Genomic DNA, 18,682 nt, shown 5'->3' with positions numbered 1-18,682 from the left:
GTTTTAATAGCTTTTTAAAGTTCAGCTGCAAAACATTTTCTCCTTCAAAAGGAGGAGAAGAGATTCATTAAATGATAGATTGGGTTTTGAGTGAACCTTAATACAATATATGTAGAGCTGACAGGAATAAGAGGTTGGTTGTTCAAGAGGAAAATCACTCTGCAGTCATTTTGTTAAGCAATTCGTCATTTAAATCATTTATTTAACAAGAAAAGATGCCACTTTTCTGGTTTTCTTTATCTGGTTTCATGTTTTTGGTTGTCGGGATTTTCCACGTTCTGTTCCCTTTACTATTTTACCATCTTCGGATATTTTATCAAGAAAAAACCTTTATTGATTAACAGGGAGATAATCGGCAGATAAACTGGAAATAGGAACACTGGTTAGTTGCAGTACTAATTCAGTTATTTATCCTTTTCATATTGGCCTTGAAAAGATCATTTGCTTCTGTGAAATAAACTCAGCACCCACCTTCAGTATGCTGTTTTCCCACCCACACTACACACTGTCTCAACATTTTGGATTACCGCAGCCTTGTGGGAAGTTCACAGTGAAACAAAGGAATATTTTTTTTACATTTTGGTATTAATTTGGTAATATCTTTAAATGCAACTCACAAACGCTGTAGTTTATGTCCATTTATGCCCCCCTCCCAATGTCTTCTACAGCACCACACTACTCTCTGGGCAAAGATCCTCTCATGAATGTGACTCTGCAACTATGAGTCGACATTTCTCAATATTTGTCTGCAGTTAACTCAAAAACTATGTCACATTACATGATAAGATTTATAAAACCCCTAGAATGTCCATTCATATTACAAATAAACACATCTTACAATTTAGCTGATATTGTTCTCATCTTAATTTGGTGACTTACTGCAAGCCTAATTATGTGAGAGTTCATGTTTACATTGCGTGTGTGTGTCTGTATGTGTGTGTGTGTGATAAGGCTGGGAAACTAAGGAAAATAATTTATTGTGTGTTTTTGTCACAGTTGGCAGTAGATTCAGGCTGAATTGTGTAGAAATAGATTCGGTTTTAAAACACACCTTTGCAAAAGGATACAAAATTATGTTTAAAATTGTCCTGTTACCAAAAAAAGCATATTTTACTACCCATATTTTGATCCTTTGGATCCATCTACCTTCACAAACCCTTACAGGGTCTGCGGCATAGAAGCGTTTCCATAGCATGAACATGCTGCTGCCAGGCTTCGGGTTGGGCAAGGTGTGCTTTGCGTTATTTTGCAGTGTTTCCACCCTTTCTCACACAGACTTCAAAGTTTTGAGGATGGATTTACAGCAATGCTCTTTGATATCCCCATTTCAAGGAATTTTCTGTGCCTGGGTGAGGCTGCGTTTTAATAACCTTGTTGTGTAAATGATTTAGTACAGTCACGTCAGATATGCGACCCAGAGGCTAGAAACTGGTTAAGTTTGGCCCACTGCATAGCTTTGTAAATTGTAAAAACTTCGTGCAGTCATTACCTACTTCAATTTTTCAATAAAAAACACTTTTATTCATTTTGTATTGCCAGTTTTACTACATAGAAGTTTACCTATATGGAAAGTATTAGTAAAGACATAAAATAATGTTCTTGTTTAGGTATAAAAGCTCCAAATGTCAATATTTTGTGGCTTATGCAATAACATAAACTGAGAGGAGTGGGATAAAGGGTGTCTTACATTTGGGGGTTGGTTTTATTGATTTTTCTTTTCTTTTTAAAACTTTATTTTTTTAAATGTATTAATGTATTAATTTATTTTTACATTTTTAGTATTTACTTGTTCAAACAAATAGGAAAAAACATTGGAATACTGTTTTTTTAATGCAATATTTTACTGGTTGGTCTCACTTGCAATCACACTGGGCTGTATGTGGCCTAAGAGGAGTTTGACAATTTGTGTTTAGTAGTTTTTGCAACCAGTAACTGACCCTGCAGTCTTTAAACTAAAATTGCTTACCACACCAGTAAAATGTTGCACAAGAGACTATCATTCAGCTTGGTTATGTATATATCCTTGATCTACCTAGGTAAATGTTATTAGAGAGACCTGGCAAAGAGGGCAAGAGAAATATATAACAATATAACAAAGATAAAAATGTCAAACACTAATATCTTTAAACATACACAATAACAGATCATTACAAGAGCAACTTGGTCCTTTAAAATTGATTTTAACTCCCTCAGTTCTGATTGTTTCAGCTCCTTTTGTAGATTATTCCAGGATAAAGTGACATAGGTGCACTGGGTGTATAACTAGCCCAAGCAGTGATGTCCATGATTTCCAAGCTAATAATAAAACATAAAGAACAATGGTACTGGTCATAAAGAACACCTCACCATCACAAAAAAAGTTGCAGAAATCAGGTGTTTCCACACGAGGAGCAAGAAATAAGATTTATTCCTAAAAGAAACTTGATTATATTTCAGCTTGGTCACAAGCTTTTCAGCTTGGGTTTAAAAGACATTTTTTGATCTGTAATGATGCCTAAATACTTGCCTAAATTGTGACCGTTTCAATTTTACCCCCTTGAGTGGTTTTGATTTTAGGCAAATTTGTTAACTCTTTGCTATTTGAGAACATCACCACATTGGATTTGCCTTCATTTAACAAGCATCAGAAATTTGAGGGCTTATATGACTCAAGGAGTCATATAAGCATAAAAGAAAATGCAACATTTTTCACTAATGTTAGTTGCATAGAGAAAGAGAGGAGTGGTGCTAATATAGAGCCCTCGGGAACTTCACTGGATACTGGGAGAAAAGAAGAAGAAAACGCAGTAAAGGGGCCGTACTATGTTCTAGCTGACAAGTAATGTAAAAGCCAACTTAAGCATTTGCAGACAAGCCAATGTTGGGTTGTCCATTTAGGTGTCATGATCAATTGTGTCAAAACAGATCACGAAAAAGAACAGCACAATGTTTTGTGCAGTCCATTGCACCATTATACATTCACCACATTAACAACAGCTGTTATTTTGCTGTGCTGCTTTCTAAAACTTGACTAATGTTGGAAAACAGTTAGTTGTTCATTGATAAGTCTTTGGAAAACCTTTGCTAAAACACCGTTGCTAAAATTGGCCTGTAACTGATTGGTAATTTCCTTCTAATAAAAGGAAAACATAGGCAGATTTCCATATGACAGAGATCTCATTGTTTGAAAGGAGAATGTTAAAAATAGAAGTCAGTAGTTCTAATATAAAATCTCTTGTCAGCTTGTGAAAATAAGGATCAAGTTGATCCAGACCTGCAGATTCAAGGGGAGAGATCTGAGGAGAAACACCTGTGAAAGATTTTAGGCTTACCCACATGATCAAAACACAAAATGAGTGAATAACTTTAAGAAGAATGGGGTTTTATCCCTTTTATTGGCGTTTCTGTTATTTTTTTCCCCCCTTGTCACCCTTCATATATTCAAATAATCACTGATACTTTGTCTTTATAGCAGTGACATTGTTGTTTTAAATAATAAACATGCCATTAGTTCTTAAATTCATTGTATATATATATTTTTAGTCTGTAGTAGCTTGTGTTTCTCGGTAGCTCAGCAACGTGGTTGCCGCGCAACACCGAATCTACTGTTCTGAGTGGCGCGTGTCTCTTTTACGTTCAGTTAATCAGCAGATTGGACGCAGGTGTGCGTTTACCGAGCAAGTTTTAACCCGGCATATAATGCGAAGTTAGGCACTCAGAGCCTAGACGTTCTTTTATAAACTTTGAACCCACATGTTTTGATTCAGGATGTTTGCCTGGTTTTTTGTTTTTGTTTTTGTTTGTGCTTCGGCCGCCGAACAAACCATGACCGGGGAGCCCCGACGTGTTCCGGTTAACGACACCAGGGTTTTGACGGCAGCTCACTTTGCTGTGGCTGAATTCAACAAAGTCAACGCAGGAGAGATGTTCGCTTATAAAACTGTGGCGATAACATCGGCTAAAATTCAGGTAAAACTTCATCAGAAGTCACAACCCAATTTTCAGTTAAAATATACGAATAGGTGGTGATGTTTTCTGCAGGTAGTTGCGGGAATAAAGTACATTCTGGACATGCTGCTGGGGCAGACTGTGTGCAGCAGAAACCACGCTGCTGCGGACAGCGAGCCATGTGCTTTCCAGTCTAGACGCAAGGCAAGTTCAAGAACTGGGTGGTGCATAACACACCGAGGGGGTAAATGCATCATAACCCCTCCCCCCCCCCCTTTTTTTTTAAATATTTTCAAATTGCATAGTAGTTAAATGTACTAATTTGCCATTTCTTTCAGGAGTACCAGTGCCACTTCGTCGTTGTAGAAGTCTCCTGGGAGAAATCACGTGTTCTCTCTAAAAATGAGTGCCACCAAAATAAAAGCTAATACACTCATACTGTCACTTTTGGTGTTTCCAAGTAAAGAGTTATCAGTGAGCGTTGTTTTAGTCTGATCATCTCAACTTTCAGAAAGAGTGCCAGTTGGTGTACTGTGCCCACTCTAAATTTATAATAGCATGATCATAAACCATGATTTCATTGGCTCTCATTTATGTCACTTCTACCAACACAGAGATGATTAAGTTCAGTGACCTGCGCCACCTCGGCATTGTATGGGGGGAAAAAAAAAAAAGCATAATTATTCCAGTGAGTGACCGGGGGCAGCTTTACTGTGCCTCATCTCTCAGTGTGTGTCCTGGCAGCTGTAAGGACCTAGTTGCGTGTCAGGCTTGGTCAGACACATGGCTGCTAAACTGAGACGAGGCTACACCTCCACATATAACCACGGTCTCCAGAAGGGCTCTGTATGGAGGATTACAGGCATTTTTTTTTCAGATTACTGCTCAGCAAGACTGAACTGTCTGCCACTCTGACCCCCTTTTTTTTTTTTTTTTCTTTTTTTCTTTTTTTTTTCCCCTAAATTGGGGGGGGGGGGGATAAACAGATCACAATGTGTGAGAGTAAATTCAGGCAAACAACAAGGGGGTTGGTAGGGGGATTATCAAATTATGGTATGAAGATGTGTTGTCTGGGGCAGCAGTGGTGTGTGTGTGTGTGTGTGTATAAATATATCCATATTTCTGCTGCATTTTGCTCAAGATGAAATTTGGATAAAATGTGTCTGCAATGTCAGAATATGAGATATTGCTGAGTGGCGTGGGGACCAATGAGACTGCATCTGTTTGGCTTTGATTACAGTAAAGAGCCGCATGGCTAAGCTGTTCACACACCCTCTCACCCAGCTCATAATGTCTCTAATCATGGATGTCTTAATCAAACTGAGCAAAACATAAAGAATTGGCTGGCACTGTGTATTAGGTAGCAGGGGTTAGGAATGTGGGGGAAGGGGGGATACTCCTTAATTTGGGATGACTAACACTGAAGCTGTAGTGCCAGGAGTATGCCCTGTCCATCTGCCATCCCACTCACCCGCCCACTGACACACTAACAGGTGCGTGCATGCAGATACACGCGTAGTTTCCATGCACGCGCTCACATACTCCACCCGCACTCTGGCCCTACCCCTGTCCTCACTTAGCCTGTTCAGCAGATGGTGAGGGGTTAGGCTTGTAGGCCCCCCTCCCAACTCCAAGCCACCAGCCCATCACCCCTTTATCCGCCCCCCCCCCCCCCCCCCCCCAAGCGAAAACCACCCCGCCCGTCTTTGTGCAGTTGCAGAGCCTGAGTGCTGAAAGGCGAGCCTCAGCTTGTCTCTCCCCCCCCCCAAACAAATCCTTGGCTGGCTGCCATTGGCGGGACTCAGTCAGGTGTCCTAATGCTTCAGTTAGGGGAGGAAACGCTGGTTGATCTGCCCATCGCGTGCCACTGGCCATGGCCTGGCCTCTTTGTGTCTGGCACCCCTCTGATCAGTCCCTCCACCCCTTCATCTGTCTTTCCCCCATATCTTCCAACCCAGTTTCTCTACCAGAAGACGGTATCATCCTTTCTTAAAGATTTACCCCTCTGTCTTTCAAGATGAGACCACATTCTCTATAAAATACAGTTGGTGCACTTGCCCGCCATCCTCTCTGATGAATGAGACCTTTTTGTTGTTGGGATCTGTCGCTACACTTTAAAAAAACAAAAACAAAAAATCACACAAAACTGCTGACTCATCTTAGGCCTCTGGTATACCTGTGTATGAACCTTACAGGATAATTTATTATATAGTTCTTATTATAACTTCTTATATTTCTCATCTGGAGTAATGTGAATAATCATGCTTTTCATTGCATGCCATGAGTTAAGAGCCTTCCTGCCATTATTACATTGTACATATTTCTCTTAAAAATGCAGCTGAATCATGCTCACTGACCTCATTCCCTTATTTTAATCCAATTTCTTGCGCATAATTGCAAAATAATATAAGATAATTACATCAAAATTACTTCTAAATGACTACATAAAGTGGTCTGTGACAGACAGATTAATACATCAATACAGGCCCGCTGCATGAATGAATGGGAGTCCACAAGTATAAGTGATTACTTTCTGTCGTGGTTTTATCCTCTTTTCTTATTTCAGATTTTCATATTTGCTCTTCCCTGTGTGATCCCAGGGGTTTTCACCTGTCTCGTAATACTGAATGCAGCATCCCCCCTTCTTTGCTCCTGGAAGGTGCACTGCTCTGATTAGGATGAATGATGCTTAGATGCAGTTTGGTGGAGGTTGATATGGTGTGATTGCGTAACCAGAGAGAAGTCGTTACCATTCGACCTCTCCTGACCTCGTTTTGATTGACCCTTTGGGTTGGTCACTGCTTCCGAGCAAAAGGCAGGAGTATAAGGTCAGAGTTCAAAGTATCGTCAGCTGTGCTGTCATGGAAACAGCAGCATTTGCCCTTCTGATGGTCAGTTTGAATTCAAGGACAATGGTTTGTTTAAAACTGAGTTTTGTTTTCAAAAGTGCATGGTTTATGTAACAAGAAATAATCTTAAGACATTAACTCTGTAGACTGAAAATGTTGAAAAGCAGATGTACGTCATTGTTCCTAGTGGTGCTTTCTGGGTTGTTTTGAGGATAATGTGGCTGTAAATCATTCTGAACTCCTTTTAACTGCCTTTTTCTCTGTTTTACTTGGTTGTTGGATTTCCATTATTTGTGCAGAAAGGCATAGATTCCCCTTGTCAGTGTTGTGACCAAAGCTCTGAGTCCGCCATTGTGGTCAATCGAAACACACCCGTGGTTTGTTTTTCCACTTCCTGTTTGTGACCAGTGTGCAGGGTTTCCTTGCAATCAGTGCTGCAGCAGGGGGGGGGGGGGAATCAATATTTTGAATGTAATGTGTGGCCAATGGAATAAGAGAATGATTTATGTAGGGATGGGTACTCCCTGAATCAGATGGGACTTGTGTGGCCGGATGAATGAAGGAAAGGAGGGGTGCTGGCACAGCGACCCAGAAAAAGAACTATAAAAGGTTAAAAAAAAAAGAAGTGTGTTTTGCTGCTCTTGATCGTGGCGCCGCTCCTCTTTTTTTGCTGTCCCTCTTCTCTCTTTTCACCTCTCCACCATGCAGTGCTCTCTGACTGTCCCGCCTAATCCTAGCAGCGTAGTATTATGAGACTAAAAACCAACAGGATACGCACACACACATGCCATACACACCAGGAGTTTAGCAGGTTGTAGACCACCAGCCAGAAACAGCATATGTCCCTCTCCCCTCCAGATTAACAAGAGCATGCATGTTAGTATTACGATACAGTGAGAAAGGAGGGGATAGGGGCAAGGAGTAGAGAGGGGCGGGAGATGAAAGGTAGTGGGAGAGTGTAGGAGCCTGGCAGACAGACCAAGACTCAGAGGGAAACACGAGGTGAGAAGCGCGAGAACAAGTGTGCGAGGGAAGGAGGGAGAGAGCAAGTCTTGGAAAGAGATGGAAAGATGGAAGTGTGGAGGCGGGAAAGAGTGAGAGATGCGAGGACATAACAACCATAGAGAAATGTGTGTGTATGTGTTTGCTTTATTGCGGTGGCCCCACCTACCCCTCCATCCTGTTAAGGAGGCACAGTCCGAAGGAGGAGGGGTAGGATGGTAGGATCCCCTCCCTCAGTCACCAACACACACATACTCTCTCTCTGGCTCATACACACACTCTGCTCCGTGAGGGAGCAGTCGCTGAAGAGCTCTGGATAGACATGCGAGGTTCTGCAGGTGTCCCACCCTTCTCTCCTGACATGGATGCTATAGGAGGTACTGTTTGATTATTTTTCTTTTCCCTTTCTGCCTTGTGAGCAAATTCTTTTTAAATTTTCTTTGGGTTTCCTCTTTCTCCCTCTCCATTTGAAGATTTCCCCCTCTTCATGTTTCAGAGTAATCCGTGAGCCTCTGCTGTTTGTGTGAGATTGCATGTGCGTTTGCATGAGGCTGAATGTGTGCTTGTAGGTAGGGTTGTTTACAAGCGCCACTGTAGCCGCAGGTCTGACAAGTTTAGCAGAGTGAATTCTCTCCATGTGTTTGAGCTCAATTTTATTTTATTATCCTGTAATGCGTTCTTCAAAACAAATTTTATAGGGGTCATGGCTTTGGCTGCTTGTTGCATTATTTATTTTTGCATTTTATTATTTTTATTGGCACTCAACTCTTAAGGGTGGAGGTAGACAAAGCGCATTATGTATGCCCTGTGTACACCCTCTATATGCGTATTCATTATGTTTAAGTACAGGCTTTCAGTCAAATCAAGTCTAGTAGATATACTTGTCTTTAAAGCGATGGGATTTAAAAAAAAAATTTTTTTCTTAATTTTTTTTCATTTTTTCCCATTTTTTGGGGGGGTTGTGATATTGATCGCAGAGACTGCCAAAGAGTTGGAGATAAACACGGTGAATTTGGAGGATTTTCTTTAGTTAGCTAATGGTTTTGAGATTGCACAGCATTCATTTTGAAGTATCCTAATTAAGGACAACAGTTTCAGATAGGCGATGCTGCATATTGGTTTGATTCATCATAAAAAGTTTAAGTGTAGTATAAAGACATATTGGTTAAAATCCCAATAAATCTTTTACCAATAAGTTAACTGCTTCACTCTACAAAAGCTCATTTAGATGCTTTTTCTTAGAGAGAAATAACAGTAATGGGTATTAAACAGCTAACAATCCTTGTGTAGAGGGTGTGTATGAGAGGGAGAGCACATGTCTTGCATGTAGCGTGGTTTACTGGCAAACATCCAATACGCCCCTCCTCGGTTCAGGCTGGAGATCAAGCTACATTTAATTATTGCATTCATATTATACACTAATTAAATGTTCACATGGACAATTTCTTTGTTTTTAACAGAATCTTGAATCCTAAATTTACACATAATTAAAATCGAGTTTTCGATTAAATTAGATACGATAAAAGTACTCATGTTCTTTCACTGAGGTTTATTTAAGTTGAGAATTAATGAACTGAACACATTTTGCTCACTTCTGTTGCTTTTCTGCACACAGTTTTGGCCGCACCTTCAGTGAATGACCATACAGTTTTTTTTAACAGAGCAGCCATACTGATATGTACTTTCAGTGGTTTCCAAAATTTGTCCAGGTGAGGTCATTATCTCGGTTTGCATATCAAATTGGCGACCATTTGTTCAAACAGACTTGACAAATAACCTCCATATACGTCTTGCAAATGTGTTCCTTCCACATATCTCCCCCTCATCCCTTTCTTCTGCTCATCTTTAGGTTAAAGCAGCATTTGCTTCCCCCCTTCTTTTAAGGTTTGTATTGACCTGTTAATAGTATTATCCACAGAGCGTGTGGCAGGTCCAGGGTCACATCCCTGTAGGGTTTGGATGGTCAGCCCTCTGGCCGCAGTTTGGAGACAGAGTGGCCAATAGGACCCAAGCTGTGGTCATCGTTCAATCTAGCCCTTTTCAAAGAAGAGGTCACATGAGTCAAAGGGTAATAAGTTTAACCCCTCAAGGGGTAAGAAGTCAGAGGTCACAAACAAGGCTATAGGGAGAAGGTTTGCATCATCAATCAGCGGCACTCCTGGTTATATCTGTGCATATCGATGACATGCTCGTTGCTGCCAATCTCATCTGCATGGCTTGCTAAGCACAAAGGGCAGCCGTTATGATAGGATTAGTGTGAATGAAAAAAACACCACTATTGTGAAGAGTTTGGGTCTTGTCCGTTTTTTTTAGTTCTGTTCTAGTTTACACAATATTGTCCTCATTAAGCTCCGAGGTTTGTTTGTTTTGTTTTTTTTAAACAGAATATAGTGATTGTTTAGAATTGCCCTTTACCTTTAGAAATAATAGCACTGCTTGATTAGTTTACCCCAAACATGCCCATAAAGAAGAAAATATATTTTCTTTTCTGGGATCAGGTGCTGTGATATGTTGTTGTTGTTGTTGTTAATATCTTTAAGGTTTATTTGTCCCTAAAGTCACAATATTGCAATAGATTATGCTTTTCTTAATATTCACACACACCACTAATACACCAGTTTAAGCAAAATGTGACTGGTTATGTCCCTTTGAATATTTTCATCTGTTTTTCTTGTTGGGGAACGAAAGTATGATCGGACGCTTTCATGTGAATGATCATAGGTTTATTTGTAGGGGTGTGGCTTTTTCTGTGCGTTTCCACAGTTTCTCTGTCAGTGTGCGTAATACGCAGTGTGAACAGCCTCACTCCCCACAAGAGGATGTTGTGTGTCAAAATAATGTCCCTACGTGTTACTGTGGCAGCTTCTTAAATTTTGCTGTAGATGAGCACGCATATCCCTCCTTGTATATCTGAAATGGTGCTGTGCTGATGTTTCAGCATCTCCCAGAGGTCTCTTCTCCCTGGCTGATGTTAGCGATGTGTCAGCATTAAGCTAGGCCTGCCTGCTAGGCTGCTGGGGCCGTGGTGGCGACCAGCCCAGCCTGGCCAAAAGCCAGACCGAACATGTCTTGGCACCAGACAACAGAGACGTGACAGGATCAAGAATTTGCAGAAATATGCTCTTACAGTATGCAGTGTTGTTGACCCATAGATCAACAAATATGACAGTATATATGCTGGACACATTTCTTAAGAGTTTCATAAGATTAAAGATATTCTTCTCCATGTTTTTTTTTTTCTTTTTCTTTCAGTGGTGTACCACGATGAATCAGGGTGCAGTGGATGACAGAGAACGTGCGACAAAGACCCCAAGTCGGACGCCAACCTAAGACATGGTAGTTATGTAGTAGGTCCCTCTTCTAAATTAGCCACTATAGCAAGCCTGACGCATATGACTGGGCTGAGATACACTCAGATACACTGAGATGCCCGTCTGAGCACACTATTGTAAGTGTGCATGGCATTAAGTGTTTGAATAAGAGAGATGTACATGTTGCTCAGTCAGCTATTGCACAGACAGAGACCATCAATCACAAATGCACAGTGAGCTGCATTGCTTTTTTTTGCTGGTCCCTCAAGTCCTCTCTCTCTGGGTTGGAATTACACAGCACTTTACCTGCAACACTGCATTTTTCTGGACATTGTCTGAACCCTGCACCATAACTCATGCAACACATTTGTGCAGTGCCATGTCTTATTAAACCAGTGGCTCTAAAAACTGTGGGGCACAAAGCTACTTCAGGTGGGATGCAGACAACCAGGTGAAAATATGAAGTGAAACTAAGTTGAATAATTCATGGGGAAACAAACAAGAGTTTTTTGATGCTGCTGTGTGACCTTTATTTAGGGAAATTTCATCTTGAATTCTTTTTGTATTGTATTGATAAAAAATTGGTGTAGAGCTCAGTTTTCTTTTTCTTTTTTTCCTTCTGAAATGGTACTCGCCAGAAAACGTTTGAAGTCCACTGTATTATACTAAACAATTATATGGTGTAAGTTTTAAAGCAGCCCAAGTTGGTAGCCAGTTTCTTGTTTATAATTTGATTTTATTTGATTTGATATACCTTTATTAGTCCCACAAGGGGAAATTTCATAAGGCTGCCGACCTATTGCACGCAATGGCGGCGCCATCTTACCCTCCGATCATACATACATTACACAAAACATCACATGGGGAAGACAGGTCAGAGAGGTATAACAATGGAAAATGCACCACACGAGGAAAGATAAGGAGAAAAAAATAACTCCCCTCAGACTGAGCTCCAACAGGGAGATCAGTTTGAGAACAGAAAAAAACACCTCTGCACATAGCACATGAAAAAAAACAACTCTTAATACACCAAAGAAACACATGACAAGCAACATGTGAATATGTATTGAATATGAAAGTGAAGACAACAGTTTAGAGTGGCGTCCAAAGGGTCTTTCAGTAGCTCTGAAAAGAAAGTAAAAGATGGAGGAGACCTCTTGTGTCTGCTTTGTAACATCACCTCCTTGTAGGTACTGTAAGCTTTCTGAGTACAGCTTCTGGGGCGTTAACTATTGCTGTAGGTCTTTATTGGCCTCCATGCAGTGCTGCTTTTTTGTCTGCTTGAACATGGCATCAGCCTAAAAAGTGGCTCAAATATGAGCTACCAATTATTTTTGCTCTTAGGTTTGACCAGTATTATCAATATTAACGTTCTTCTTCACAGTGAAACTAAAGGTGCCATCAAAAGAAGTGTCACTTGATGGTTTGCGCAACAGCCAGCTGTATTTGATAACTGAGTGTAAAGACCTTGGGTTTCGGATAAGATGAGGGAATGTAGACTGATGGTGCTATGCATTTTGCAGTATTTGTGAGGGTTTTGGAGGGTGCATGTGATCAGCAGCAGGTGGACTAGTTATTATTGTGATAAGAGCAGGAAATTGATCATGTGGTCAAGGTCTTATCTTGGATTCATAGTTTGAGCAGCTGAAAGGTTCACGTCATATTTATCTCCTGAACTAGAACAGTAGCTGACTTACTCTCACAGAAAAAAATAACCACACACACATACGTAAATGAAGTAAAAAATTACCTGCCTCCTTAAATGTGCTCATTGTATTGTGTTAGTAGAGAAGACATTTTATTAAGGAATTGAAAGTGCCCAGTGTATAGTTAGAAGTTTGAGTCTTTGTTTTTCTAAATGAATGAAGAAGAAACTTATTTGAAGTAAAACAGTAACACGTTGTCAAGAAATGCTCTTTACAAAGGTCATGTATTACTGCTTGCTATGTTGTGATGTGGCCAATAAAACAGCCAATTACCGCCTGTGAAACGTGAACTTAATTGAAATGTTTTTTCACCGATTTTATCGTCAGCATGGAAAACAGGCATTTAAAGAAATAGCAACATTCTTCTAGCCTGATTTGAAAATGGTGAAACTATAGGTTTGGGAAATTACCTGACCAGAAGCCCATAATTTTGAAGTTTATTAAATAAACTGATGATTTGGAACGACTGTTCTTCTTTTTGCTTTAGTTTTATTGTGCAGACTTGAAAGTATATATCCCCACTGAGGGAGAAGATGTTATTCTTCATTAGAGAATCCTCCTTTTTTCTGGCTCGTTCTAAAACATGACTCAACATTTTTATTTACACACAGTCAGGGAGTGCAGTGCTCAAGTTGACAGGAAAGTTTTATCATAAACATGTCTGGGATTGATATTAGACAATGAAAATGTATTTAATTATTCAAAATCAGTCACAAATAAGAGCTAATTACATTTCATTAATAGGAAACCCGCAGAGCAGGTGGTTGAAAACAGAAGGGTGATGCATTGATCAAGGTAAGAGATGGTTTGACTTAATATTCAGATTTTTGGTGAAACCGTATTATGGGTAAGGAGAGAAGTTGATAAGGTGGTGTGATGTCATTCAGTGCCGATGCAATCTGTGAAATCGAGGTGATGAACAGAGACCTTGAAATGACCAGAAGTCTATAACAGTAAGCTCTTTGGGGAAAAGGCCAGTCCTCCAATGGGCCTAAATCGAATCCCTGCGCATTTACATGAGACATAAATTCACATTTAAATGGCAGAAAATTGCTTGGGTGGGCGATACACTGGGGCATATGAAATTATAATTGTCGTCAGTTGTGTGTGTGTGTGTGTGTCTGTGATACAAGATTGAAGAGATGTGTGGAGGAATTATGCATCCAATAACGGAGATGGGATGTAAATATGGTGAGGACAGTCTGATGTGCCATCGGTCCATTTCATGTGAGACTGCAGTGCAGGGGCTAAATGGCAGCCAGGCTCATATTCAAGTGAACGACAGGCAAATTAAAACTGGTCTCCACAGTACTGTACAGGAGCTTTATTTTTATTTTTATTTTTTATCTGAAATTAAGTAACTAGTCTAGTAAACGTGCCTCACAGTAGATTGTTTTGTTATCTGTGTTTTATTTTTTAACTGCTTTTATTTATTTATTTTTGTCTGGTCTAAAACAGTGTATAAAAATAATGTCATGGAATAGGGAAAAGCAGCAAATCTTCCTAATGGAGAGAACTGTTGGTGATTTTTACTAAAAAGATTCATCAGAATAATTGCTGAATTTTCAGCTAATGGACTTGCGAAGGGATTGACCGATTGTTGCGGCTCTAAAATTGGTAATCCTGTTTTATAAAAGCACATAATTATTTCACAGCTAGCACTGGAAAAACATATCTCAGGACTGATCAATTGTGCATTTACATTTTTGTGCCATGATTCATGTTCTGCCTGTTTTGTGATATTTAACATTGCTATGTGGCTTGAGTAAAATGGCTGTGTAAGTAGATAAACCCACCCTCAAATTCAGTGCAGCTCGTGCTATTGCAGTTTGATCCCTTTTACTCTGCCAGACATCGTTGTACGCACGCCTTATCCTACTATCCCTCTTACCCTCCCTCACTCAGTGCTGGTTTTTTTTTGTTCTTTTTTCTTTCACCTCTACAGAAGGGCTCCTAATGGAAAGGCTGGAACAAATACTCATGTCACTTCAGTTCATGGAGATCCCAATTGTTTTTAGCCAATGTGTAACTATAAGAGGTCTATGGGTTGTCTGTGTCACTCAGCATGGCTTCGTGTACACGAATGCACATCGTTTCACACCGCTCACCGTACTGCACATTTACTGACTCATGCTGTACATGTATAGCACTATTTCTGTCATTTTCCATCTGAATGTCACTACATGTCATTCAGTCCAAACTGGACCATCAACAATCAGTATAATATGGCTCACCAGGAGGCCCCTTACAGACCTGTTTCATAATTTGTGCTGCTGTGTCTATTGTATGTGCCTCCTTTGATAAATTTACCTCCAACTGATGCAATGCGTCAGTCTTTTTGTTGGAGGAGGACAATTGCTTGTACAGTTAAGGTCCAAGACCTTAATGAAGTACTAAAGCGCACACACACTAGCTGCAGGGCACAAAGGTTGGTTTCTGCTCTTAACATCAGATGACAGCTAATGGAGCAGACAACACTGTGAAAGGACGAGGACCAAAGTTCATCTCGTGATATTATTTTATTGTTCAGTGCTGTATGTGAAAGTCAGCAAAGCATAAAATTATTTTTGAAAAACTGTTAAACAGTCAGAGATTAACTGAAGCAAAGAGTCATTTGCAGTTGACACAATTGAACTGCATTTTATTTCCTTACTTTTTAAAATGTCCATAAAAAAAAAAGAAGTTTTTAATACAATATTTATTTGTGAAGACTTTTGTGCAGCAGTCGTAAAACAGGACAGACTGTATTCAGGGGTCACTGGTATCTGTTCAGAGCTACTATTTCATTGGGTTTTCCTTCTAATTCCACATCTCTGACTTCTCTGCTCTTTATTTTTAGGTGTAAACCCACAGCAGCGGTAGCAGGCACCCAAAAGCCAGGCTGCAGATGAAGGCAGGGAGGGAAATGCAACAGCAACATTATTTAACTTACAAAAGAGTGTAGACCTCTTGAAAGATTTTTTTTTTTTTAAATTCTTCAAAGACAGTTGTTTTGCTTGTAATCCAGTGCATATTCCTTATGTGTTTTCTTTTGAAAACCAAATCAAGTGGATTACAAGCACTGCTGTATGCAAAGCTTTTAACCTGACGAGCCTTATAACTTTTTTCTAAACTTTTGCTGGCAATGGGGCAAATTCTTTAATTTGTGGACTTTGATGTCAGATGATTAAAATGATCTTGCGTCCTTTCTTAATAGCAGCAATGCATGATTTTATGCTAAACTGTTGGGGGACAGGTTGGGGGGCCTCATGATGTTGGGACAGATGGCATTTAGCTCTAGCTGCGCCGAGCTCAGTGGGACCCGAAGCTTAAGAGGTTAGGCCTGTCAAAACCACTCTGTTCATTCACTGCCTAACAAAGTGTGGACTGTCAGCCTGTTCCGTTTAATAAACTTAAGATTTTTCTTTTGTCAATGCCCGAGCAACACTTTGCAACTCGATGACCTGAATATCCCAACACAGAAAAAAATGGTACCTCTGGCAAAAAACTTACAAAAATGTGTCCAGTCTGGTCAGTAAATGTGCATTAGCTTGATAGCTATTTGATAATTAAACATAAGGTTTGGTAGAAAGTCTTGTCAGCCTTGTGGCTGCATGAATGAGATGTGGTCATGTTACATGTAAAATGGCGAGAACCAAGTGTCAAGTAACTGTCAAAAAGTATCGTATGCATCTTTTCATGCAACACTTCTTCAGAGCTCACCATCACTATTATTGTTTGTGTGTGCAGTGTTGGTATAGAGGGAAAACACTGAAAGAGAGACATGTGAGGCATTAACCCCTCAGCCATGAGAATGTCCCCATACTGTGCATTTTTGTTTCATCATGTAGACCAAGTCCACATAAAACTATCATACTTCACCACAAGAGGGAGACAAACTGTAAGATGCAGAGGAAGTCTCCACTACACTGTACATCTTCCCCGGAAAACTGCACTGCACTCAGAACAGATTTTGTCAGGATAACCTGAACCCGAATGTGATTGTGCAGATTTGTTGAGTAAATGTGGTTAATTTTGTCATCGTCTTCTCCCCTCTCCCCATCTCTTAATTTGTTTCAGTGTTTGTTGGGGTCAGAGGCTGAAAGCTGCAGAGTGGTGACCAGAGCGAGAGGCCTGTGTGACATCTGACCTCTAACTGGGTGTGTGGCTGACCCCGGAGAATACGGCTCAACAATGGGAGGCACGTGCCCTGGACTAGTCACTATGGTAACACAAGACCTTTGAGGAAACGGTAGGGGGGTCAAACCTCATCCTTTATCCTGATCAGTGTTAACCATCTGCTGCCAATTGACTCTTATAGCTATAACACATACCCGCCACAGAAGAGTGTGCATGCGTGTTCAAGAGAGAAAAATCTGAGGCTGACTGAGTAATCTCTGCAGGCAACTGTGATGGTGCTTTATTTTCTCACAATCACCTGGAGAGATTCTGCAGTTTGTCTAATATCCCTTTAAAAAGCAGCCCTAAAACAGTCATTGTTCCATCTTTCTCCTTATATGAATAACAATGCAAACTAAGAAAAATTCTATATTGTTTGAACATTTCACAAATCACCACATTGTTTACACAAAGGTTGGCCCCAAAAATGTCCACCTACCTGAACCTGTGATCAAAGCAGGTTTTGCTTTCTAGCTTTGGGTGACGATCACTGCACAACACAACAGATGTGGGCATGCGATAGTTTAGCTTAATCTTTGTATGCCTGACTGTTACAAGTCAAAACACTTAGTGACTGGTTAAAAGAAGAAAAAAAGGGGGCAAAAACTGAATTGCAGTGCTGAATAAGGGCCAACAGGTGCAGTCCACCTGGAGGAAAGCAAGTTTCACACTTTTCCTCTTTGATGCTGCGAAAGCTGAATGCTCAGTACAGAAAACCACCACCCTTAGCCTCAACACTAATGCACACAATAACACCCTTTGGATTTAGGGTAATGTAATATTTGGCACATGCATTCTTTTCTTCATTACTCCTACCTTCCCTCCTGTCCCCTCTCTGTACCCCTCCTCCACCTCTGATTTTCTTGTCTCATCCCCTTCTCCTTGTGTTCTGCTGTGTTTTGGTGAAATCTCAGCTGGCAACTGTGAGTCGTTCACTAGCTGCTCTCACAATGGCCTCTGGGATTATGCTAAACACAGCGCCTCGGCTGCTCTGCACATCGACCGGCGTCAACGACGCCCTTTGGAGCACACAGGAAAGAGATGGAGGACTCTCAATGAAGATGTCACTGCAATTACACAAGCGCATTTCACAGACACCCTCTCTGTCTGCTCTTCCTTCTCTCACATCCCCCTTCCCCACTTTTTAAAAATTTCTTTTCGACAGTCTTTTGAAGTGCAGCCTCATCTCTTGCAGCTCTTTCATAATGCATGCCCATTTGGAATTTGCATGAATTCACTTTCCAGATGCTTCTGCTGCCATCTTGACTTACGATGATGTGTACTGTACAGTATTGGCTATTGTATTATCATAGGATGAAAAGAATAATAATTGGCTTGTTGTTATGAGTTTGGGTTATTTTGCATTGCTCCTCTCACCACTAGGACGTATTGGCGTGCGATCAAAATGTGTTGTAAATTATTCAGCTTCAGCTACCCCTACACTGATGTCGGAGTGAAGGAAGAGCTTTCTGATGTGGATGATACTGCATCAGGAACTGATTGGCTAATGCTCAATTGCCAACAGTACCTGATGCATTGCCTTCAGCATTGAAAGAAACGTCACAAAGTGCTGGCTTCTCTATTTTCCCCTGGAATAATATTCTTCTGGTTTATGAACTCAAAATATGGTTTTAAATTTGATTTTTTTTTTCTTACTTTTTTTTGCACTTCTTAAATGTGGAAAATAAACAGATTCTTAGTAGTTTTCACACAGTTCCCAAGAATGAAT

At 40.4% G+C, this 18,682-nt stretch overlaps 1 protein-coding gene across 1 annotated transcript; it reads left to right on the top strand.

Annotated features, from left to right (window-relative positions):
* The first annotated feature begins 3,580 nt into the window (after nucleotides 1–3,580).
* On the top strand, nucleotides 3,581–4,406 carry LOC147316177 (cystatin-like). Its single transcript, XM_086258104.1, has 3 exons — nucleotides 3,581–3,948; nucleotides 4,021–4,131; nucleotides 4,266–4,406. Exons 1-3 carry the CDS (start codon nucleotides 3,748–3,750, stop codon nucleotides 4,353–4,355), a joined length of 402 nt encoding a protein of 133 aa, XP_086114230.1. The 5' UTR covers nucleotides 3,581–3,747; the 3' UTR covers nucleotides 4,356–4,406.
* The last annotated feature ends 14,276 nt before the right edge of the window (nucleotides 4,407–18,682 follow it).

This window comes from Aulonocara sp. 'chitande type north' Nkhata Bay, linkage group LG13 (genome assembly GCF_057382095.1).
Source record: "Aulonocara sp. 'chitande type north' Nkhata Bay isolate Kocher_YH1m ecotype deep benthic linkage group LG13, A_spYH_male_GT1.1, whole genome shotgun sequence".
Lineage (NCBI taxonomy): Eukaryota > Metazoa > Chordata > Actinopteri > Cichliformes > Cichlidae > Aulonocara > Aulonocara sp. 'chitande type north' Nkhata Bay.
This window is presented reverse-complemented; position numbering and strand designations above follow the sequence as displayed.